The 9,626-nt window shown below is 42.8% G+C and overlaps 1 protein-coding gene across 1 annotated transcript in view; it reads right to left on the reverse strand.

Moving 5' to 3' along the window:
• The window catches only part of LOC116400013 (homeobox protein Hox-D9), a 22,379-nt gene continuing 12,753 nt past the window's right edge, over window positions 1-9,626 (reverse strand). Inside the window, exon 2 of the mRNA XM_031877604.1 lies at window positions 1-266. Within this exon, the coding sequence (XP_031733464.1) occupies window positions 31-266 (236 nt within the window). The 3' untranslated portion in view covers window positions 1-30. The remainder of the gene's footprint in view (window positions 267-9,626) is intronic.

The raw sequence follows: 9,626 nt of genomic DNA on the forward strand, positions 1-9,626 counted from the left end.
ATGTGCGCGCCCGAGTGATTTTCCCGCTGTCTAGTCCTTGGGTTGGTCCTTGCTCTGTTTCTTCATCTTCATCCTCCGGTTCTGGAACCAGATCTTCACCTGCCGCTCTGTCAGGTTGAGCGCGCGTGCCACCTCATGCCGCCGGTCCCGCGTGAGGTACATGTTGAACAGGAACTCCTTCTCCAGCTCGAGCGTCTGGTATTTGGTGTACGGGCACCGCTTCTTCCTGGAGGAGCGCGCGTGCAGCCAGTTGGCCGACGGGTCGGCTGGAGGAAGACAAGAGGAAGAAAGGAAAATCGGTTAGTGGGACCGTCTCCAGACCTGTCTTGGGAGGGGTTCAGAACATTAAAGCAGCAAAGGTAAACAATCGTTAAACGATTAAACCAACATCTCTCCGTGCGTAAAAGTTACAGAACCCTGTGCGTAAAAGCTCCGCTCGAAAAAACCTGCTGCTGCAATTGTTTCTCTGGTTCGTAAACTCGGTTTATGGAGTCAACAGGGGCGCACATTTGACACAAGTGGACACACGGCTGTTTTATTTGACACCACGCGGAAGACAGACGGCCCGCTGAATCCAATGTTCAGCTTGCATGCGCGAGGGGGAAAGCCGGATGCACAAATATGAACAAAACTCATATATACCATAATATATTTTTATAAAGTAAAGGGAAAAAGTATCAAAACAACAACACTTTATTGATTTATTATTGATTGATTCATTTTCATTTTATATTTTTATTTGTATTTGTAATGCTTGATTACAGCTTTAGACCCGGATGACACCTTTCAAAACGTCCCCAGCTTCATTCACAGTTTAAGCTAAAACGCATTAAAAATGTATTGGCTGATTATAAATCAGCCAATGAGTTAGCTGCTTTGTTCACTGTCGCAGTTAATTACATATATGATTTGATATGATGGAGATTTCTGACTTGTTTCTGATGGCTGCTGTTTGAAGGTGACCTTCAGCGGATGAATATCAGACACTCTAATCACGATAACCCACGATAACAGGATGCAACATTGTGCGCGTGTTCGGCTGTTTAACATTTTGTAACAAAAAAACGGGAGGCGAAATTCCCCCCGCGTGATGACAGCAAACAAACAAAAAGACATCACGAAATATGTTTTAAAGGATTAATACTGAACTGTTCTTTTTATTTAGTTTTTTTGCGTGAGAATGATGTTCATATTGTAGCTCAGCACACAGTCACTGCGTCACTTCTGATTGCTCCTAAATTAATAAACGGCGGGAGATTTATGGCCCCTGATGGGATTTGAGGGAAATATTTCCTGTGTGCATCCTTTGCCTTTCATTAAGCTTGCAAACATTCGGTTTGACTGTCACACAATAGACCGTACTGAACCTGTTTGGACACGAACAACCTTTTTTTTCTCATAACGAACTCCATAAATTAACTATTAAAAAGCAGATTGTTTTATTCTCTGCGACGTTGTCAACACCGGCGGAATTAAAGGTGATACAAATAAAGGATTGATGACTGTTTGCTGCATCAGAACTACGCACTGAGATTGTTGAATCGTGTGTTTGCGATGTGAATAACAATGTTGCAATGCATAAACGCAGAGGCTCCTAAATTGGAATTTCGACAGAAAGCTATGAATTATTGCTTTGATTTTTTTTCTCCATCTCTGTCTCTCTCCCTTTCATGTTTGCCAGGCCACCCTGACTCCTCCACCACCACCCCCCCTTCCCGACCACCCCACCCTTCTTTATGGCTTTCAGACCGATGTAATTAGCGGAGAACTCTTCTTGTTAGGGACGCATGGGTCTGGTTTAGGGCTGAACGCTATCTGCTCTTTCCTTCTGCAAAGCATCCAGGCATCTCAGCTATGAAGCAGCTTGGAGACAGTCTCATGGCAACTCCACCATGACAAAAGAAAAGCTCTGTCGGCGGACCCCCTCCCTCCCTTTATAACTCTGTTTTTATCTGCAAAGAGTATGTTTTCATATTTTGAAGCAACTATCAACACACATCCAGGAAGATTGTGAGGGCTGGTTCTGATTCATTTCCACTTTTACATCTTCTAAATAAAACTCTTAACCATGAGCAATCATTCCCTGTGGTTAGGCCAAGGCTCTTCTCCTCCACTCAAGCAGCAGCCAAGCCATAGTTTTCCACTTGCTTGAGTCTGAAAAAAGCAAAAGAGAAGCTCAATGCGGACAGGTAAAGCTTAAAGTTTATGCCTTCTTATAACATACAGTTATGTCTTAAGTTTTCATCTGAGTAGCTAAGAATATAATGTAATGTGTTACAAAAGCAAGGCCACACTGAGTTTCTTCATTGCATTTTATAATTGTATCGTCTCAGTTCGGCTGTTCAATTCCAAGTCTAGTGCGCAACCCAAATTGTGTCTCGGAGAGGGGATTCCGCTCTGGATATGTTGGTGAAAAAGCTTGGTTTAGGCTTGTTTCCCTTACACGAAAGCCTTCCAGGGGTGGTGTAAGTCACTGAATGAAACACAGCACACATGCCGTCTGGCCATCAGGCTGAATTTGGGAATATAAGCTTCCATCTAAATCAATGAGGGCAACATCAGGGCCTTAAAAGCTTCTCATTGTTACTGTCAAACTGGGGGAAAAAACAAGAGATTTATCCTTTCAGCCAGGAGCACACCAGGTCTGCAGGGCAAGGGGTTAGAAAGGGGATTTGCTCTCCCAAAATGCAGCCTCAGTTCCCTGGCCTGAGATGGCACTCACACAAGTCATGAGGAAAAGCCGGAGCTTCAAAGCCTTTTGACGCCAAGCGAGGAGATTAAAAATCATGTGTCTCCCTCCCTGAGGAGCCGCTCGTTTTCCTAACTTATGTTGGGTGGAGGCTTCGCCTGTCAATTCCACTGGTGATATTTTTTATCCCGTGACAGAACTTTGCTACGACGCCAATGCAATTCACTAAACTGCATATGACATTGGTAACAATGATTCTTTTAACTCCCAGATGTGAACACAGAGCTGTTTTGTGTGGCACCAAGAGCAATGTTGGCTTCATGTCTGATACGATACCTCCCCCATTTAAATGGGTGACATATGCCAACATATACACCCGAAAAAGAAAAAGGGAATGAAAAGTTAAGAATATTGAAAAATAAAAATGCCAAGGTAAAATTATGGGACACTAATGTAAAAATGTAGACTTTAAGAAATTGACAATATAAGTCTAAATTAAATGAAACAAAGTCATAATGTCGAGAAAACAAGTGAAAAGTATTAATCCTAAACAAAAAATATTTTTTCCATAAAACGTAAAAGTTTGAACTTATTTGTAATAATTTGGAAAAACTCATTCATGTGTTGACCAAGTCATAGTTTTGACTTGGTCAACACAGTGTCATGGCAGTTCGTGAAAAAGCAACAAAATGCTATTTACTGGTAGTGTAAAGTGTAAGGAAGTGTAGTAAGTGTAAGGATGCTTGTCCTGCTGGGGCATCATGATTTCCTCATGCCAAAGACACACAAAAGATGTGACACTTGGAATTAATACAACAAGGCAAAGTTGGGCTTGGAAATCTAAGTCTTTACACTTAATATATAATACATTCTTAAGATGTCAAACTTGACCAGTTCTTCTACAAAGCATAATTTCTTAACAGTTCATGTCTGTCTATCATCTCTCTTCCAGGTTGGATTGAGCTTGTGAACATATTGAAACAACCAAAACAGCTTGTTAATAGTGGAAATCCCAGATCTGATTCATCACCAAAATCTAATCAACTGATGAATGAGCTATCTGTCTACCAATCGTAGAAATAAAGCAGGCTGTGTATAACAGATGTGATCAACTACATAATCCACATAATCTTGAGCCAGGACACGTGGCTTAATATAAAGAATCCATAGGGAAGAAGTCAGTGTGGTCGACTTATTTGTCCAGTATTCATAGGTATACTTATGAAAAATAATGTACCCTAATTCGTAGATATCCCACCAAATTACTTGGTATGTTATCCACGTACTCGTGAAAGAGGAAGTATAAAGACTCCGCGGGTGGATGGGTCCAACAAACAGCAATCGTACAGCCAGGAGACTGCTGTTTGTTCCCTTTATGAAAAGAGAAGTAAACGATGTATTTGCATCACGTAACGTGCATACTTCAGTAACGACACGTCCGTGGTTATTTGAACTCAAAAGACGATATTTTCCAGAAACCTAACCAAGTAGTTTTTGCCTAAACCTAACTAAGTAGTTTTCTGTGAAGACAGAAGTTTATTTTCAAAAGACCGCATGCATGTAATGAGTAAAAATTGCCACTTGTATCTGACTTTCTTAGAAAAACGCACGAAAAATGAGGCGTAACTTAATAAGATGTCATACGAACAGCTGTATGAGGATACGTTGACTTATTGCAAACCAAATGTTAACCCAAACGTTGACTTATTTATTACATAACTTCCATACATACGTAACGCCACCGCCCTACTCATTTAAACCCAAACAACGAGCTTTTCCTAAACCTAACTAAGTACTTTTGTTGCATAAACACTGTGGGGCTTGTGCATACATACTGGTCGCTGGTGTTGACATTCTCAGGAAACATGTTGAATAAAGACATTTAGTTGACATTTCGTAATTCTTAGCTAACACTACGATATTTTAGTAACGCATCGACCTACAGGGACTTGAATTTTCATCAATTATTTTCTGCAGGACATTGGGTTCGAAACAAGACTGCAAAGCCAAGATGGCTGCCAGTGATGTACACGCCATCACCCAGCCTCTGTCCCTATGTGGATCTGACAGGATATATATTCCCACCAGCCAAGTTAGTTAGCGGCCATCATCAGTAAATATGTCCTTAATACCCTCTGGAATCAATTCCCTCCAACACGGCCAGCATGTAGAGGATCGATTTCATCTCAGGGCAAAATAATGCCTGGTAAAAGAGGTGAGAGGAGGGTGGATGGGTCGGGGGCTGCGGTGCTTTTGTCACACTGTAAAGTGGGTGCTTTGCATTCCCCGGGTGTATAATCACCTCCAGGACCATCCATTACCCTCGGAGCTGCGCCGCGACCGTGGCTGTCAACCAGGATGACAAACTGGTTGTGGGGTGTGGGGTGGAGGAAGGGTGGTGAGTTGGGGTGTCGGTGGACGGTATAGTCTTTTTTCTCCAAGCCGTGGGACAGTAAGGACGATGACGGATATAAAGAGGGAATATGGCTAAGGGGGTGGGGGTAAGTGTGGATAGTCCTAACTTGAAAGTTCCTCTTATAGGCTACATCCAGAAGCAATGTGTTGGCTTGGATATCACTTGGACGAGCACATGGACGAAAAGATTGATAATCCTGTAAAGCTGTGGCCCCCCGCGGCACGATGTGTTCAATTGTAGGCCAGTGTGTATGTGTGTGTTCGTCCACCATGATGAATGCTGCTCGCGTGGAAACAGTGACCGAATCGGCTGGAAGACTAATATCGCGTCCCGTCTCCCTCTCTTTCTCCCTCCCATAGCAATTTCACCCTAATAGTTCCAGAAATTGACCTCTCATATATCCCAAAGGCACGTTATTACATTTCCACAAGTCGTATTTTATCCCCCACAGCCCCCCGCCCAACCCCAACCCTTACACCCCCATCTCGCCCAGCCAACCAACAGCAACACGCCAATTAATGGGGTTGTTCACCCGGCGTTATAACTTAATAAACTTCGGGGGTAATAACTTTCCTCGCACTGCCCGGCAGCAGCAGCACAAAGACTGAAGTGTAATCTTGTAGTTTATTCTGGATGTCCGCCCAGCACCAGTAACACAAAGGGAATCTGTAGCTGGATGCCGGCTTTGACTGGATAAGATGTTTTGAGGAGGTCGGATTCCGCCTTCACACAGACGTTTGGAATACCCGGGGAGGGAAATGTGTCCTCCAGCTCTGTGCCAAGACGCAGACACTAATTACTCCTCAGATCCCTTTACCGAAGAAGTTTCCCAGGTACAGCTGGAGTCAAAGAGGCCAGGTAAACACTTGCACATATTAAACCCGTTTTTACAAGTTGGGGATCTAAGAATTCAGCCTTCACAGTGTCCTCAAATGTTTGCACAACATTACATTTCTTATTTTCTGTTTGAATGTTTCCCCTTCGTGGCAACACACAAGAGGTACCAAAGTAAGTGGCTGCAGAGCTTCTGAAACGCCAACTGTCTGTCCAACGTTCCTTCAACATCAATAACAGCAAGGACTTCCAAGAATTCTGCCGTGATGTAAAGTCAAAGCTCTCCGAGGAATTTGGCCAATGTTGAGTACTACATTGTCTGGCCACTTATTGGAGTTCATAATATGTGCTGTGCCAACATACAGGACCCGGCCAACAATGATAAAATCCCATATGTTCAGAACACCAAAAGTTACTGTTTTATTTGTCCTACATTGCTCTATGTGTCTGTTAACAATATGAATTACAATTGCCATGCATTCATACACAGATATTAGTGACATCACGGTGACTTTGCACTTGTTTTTTTGAAGGGGAAGATTTGTAGACATATTTTACTCCACACACTATCAAAGTAAAACCAAGACCAAAGCCTCAAATAAACCCGAGCGAGTTCTTTTAGCATGCCCTAAAGGAATAGTTAGACTTTTTCTTAACTGTATACAGTCCATGTGCTAAGCTAAGGTATGCTGGTGTTGAGCTTCATATTTACTGTACAGTCATCCATCTTCTCATCTAACTCTTAGCCCAAAATGTCAAACTATTCTTTCAACCGCGAACAAAACAGGCACAAAAGTTAAGCTACGCTGGCAGATACACAGATACACATTTGAAGTTGTGACAAAACTTGTCGTACCAAAAGAGCCAAAAGCCGCTAGTATTCTGCCATTGCTGCACAAAGTAACCCACCCCGACACAAATCAGTCCGACAAGCATATGTGTTGATGCTTCGGACGAAATTTCCTTGAAAGTGGTAAATCACATTTGCACGGAAGAGAAGTGCAAAGACTGCTTGTGTCAGCAGCTTACCGGCCCGAGGCTGCACTAACCAAGGAGCCTTTTAAAACGCAAGCGTTTTTCCTCTTCTCACTACAGTAACCATTCAGTTTATCCGTAAAGCTAAAGTATGAATGTGTTTAGCTTGCATTGAGGAACCCAGCTTGCACCAACAGTGTTTAAAATGGCTGCCATGTGAACAATGGACTCGCTGGTGGGTGCAGCTCCCACTACCTGCCGCACTGCCACACTGCACACCAACATAAAAACAAAAAGATAAACCACAAGAAAGGCCGCTGGCAGGGAGAAACTTTCTCTAATTGAGTGCTGCCTGTTTGAACACTAGAATCCATTACAGACCAGCCTTCATTATACCAAGCGAGCCAGACTGGGACGCACACAGTGTTACTGGTGGAAAGTCTAATAATTCAGACTGGAGGCTGCTGGGCTCCATCCAGCCCTTAACCAGCTCCCTGCGCTGATGGATAGCATGCTCAGATGCTGTAATAAGGTGGCTGAGTGTGTGTGTGTGTGTGTGTGTGTGTGTGTGGTAGTATTTGTGAAAAAATGGCCAATGCGAGGGTGGAGGCCTTTCTTCTCCTCCCTCATGCACACCGGCGCACACTGTCACGCGCTCAGACGCATGGATCAAACTAGATTTATCCGGCGGGATTAGAGGAGGGGAAACAGAGCCCGTTCACATCCAGCCTTGCTTAAAAAAAAATATAAAATATGAATATGAAAAAAATAGAATCTTTCCAGGGAGCGTTTTCTCCCCTGTCCCACCCAAAATAAGTCAAGAAATTTTTGGAACGCAGCTTCACAGGGAGCCAACCCCGCCAGCGCATGATGGATTAAATGTTGTTGTTGTAGCGCGGGAGGAGTGCTGATAGAGAAACAGAACACACCCCGCGTTGTACAGGGCCAAACCCTCCACGGCTTTATATCAAGATGATTGCGATTCCATGACAGGTAAAATGTTATTATTATCATTATTATTGCAGAGCGAGCAGATGAACAAAACAGCAGCTCGCATGTGACCGCAGCCAATAGTATCAAGAACAGTTGTGCATGCACGGTGTGGAGTTTTGGAATCATTTTTTTAATTGAAGTAAATATTCAAAGAAATGCATTTGCGCAAAGCTTCCAATGCGTGTATTTCTATAAGTCATATGTGGAGTTGGAAAATGCAACAAAAACAATTATTTCATCCAAACTATGAAGAGCTCATTTGTTAAGCATGTTGATAAAAAGCAATAAAAAAGCCACAATTTTTCAGACACAAACTCACAAAAGAATTTAAGCGATTGTATTTTGCAAATGAAAAAATGGAAAAAAGTGAATTTCCATCTTTTCCCTCAACCAGACTGAAACAGCACCAGAAGCCACTGAGCCGCTGAGCCGTGATACGCATCCTGACTGGCCCCGAATGCAGGTGTGAAGCGGTGCAGAGTCCACCCCAACCCCCGTGTGCTTCTGGCTGAGTGATGAGGCCTCCGCTCTATTTAGAACTAATGTCGCCAGCTCTTCCGCTTGTGTCAATGATGGACGGCCGGACTCATTTTTTATGATATTTGCAGCTGATGACAATAAAATGGGTTATCCGTATTGTTGTGTTTACAGCTCGGTACTACAGAGGAGTGACGCTATGTAGGGACATTTTAAACAGTAATATAAAAATATAAGTCCAAGAGCGCGCGCGTGTCTTTATGGTAGCTTGAGTTGCAGAATGAATGTCAAATGAAAGCAGGAAAGCATATAGATAATACAGCAACTGACTTTAACCTATAAAAGATAATCCGACCTGTCCGGTGCAAATCTCTGCGGCTCATGTCTCCACGCTGACCGACTCTTGGTCAGTAAAGAGCAGGAGGCATGTCTGACTGCTTTGCTTAACAGTTTGGAGTGCCGATCAGCCGGGCTTGGTAACTGATCATGTCAGACCAAGAAGATGAGCTTTGAAAAACGGAATGGAGCTCATGTGCGCGTGCGCACTTGTGTGGATAAAAAACAACAACACTTCACAATGAGAGACGAAGAGAGACCTCCGACCTATACAATCCACCTGCAATAAAAAGAAGAAAAGACGATTCTAAAAAACACCAACCACTTTTGAAACAGGACAGCAGTGCGCATGCCCCGAGCACAGACTTAACGTAAACAAATGTAGAGCTCACCCAAAGACTGCAACGTTGACTAATTATTGTCAGACGAATGGGTTCGAGGAAGAAGAGCAGCAGATTGGAACTATATTAAAGAATAAATCGGACTGAGTCTTTTTTTTAGCATCCTCTGACTAAAAGTGGTTTATATAATCCTGCGCTTTAATGTTGTTGTCACTTCAGAAGCACCCTGTTCAACGTTGTTACACAAGCATCTGTATTACAAATACACACATATTACTTTCAGCTCATGCATGTGAAGCTGTAAGGATACACATGTTTGATTGGACCTTTTCCAGGTCATTCAACAAGCTCACCATCCTCAGTACTTTCAGTTATTTTTAAACTGTCACATGGATGCATAAGCATAAAGACAGTAATGCAATACAATACAAAGTTTGGATTTTCTCAAAAGCCGTGTTAGGCGTTGATCCTATGTAATTTTGTTTGGTTTTAATTACATCGCAAGTTGTTCATGTTATTTGTGCACATTGAGAGTATGTGCCACATAAAATATATATATATAAAA

This window comes from Anarrhichthys ocellatus, unplaced genomic scaffold (assembly GCF_004355925.1).
Source record: "Anarrhichthys ocellatus isolate YVR2014 unplaced genomic scaffold, GSC_Weel_1.0 scaffold141, whole genome shotgun sequence".
Taxonomy (NCBI): domain Eukaryota; kingdom Metazoa; phylum Chordata; class Actinopteri; order Perciformes; family Anarhichadidae; genus Anarrhichthys; species Anarrhichthys ocellatus.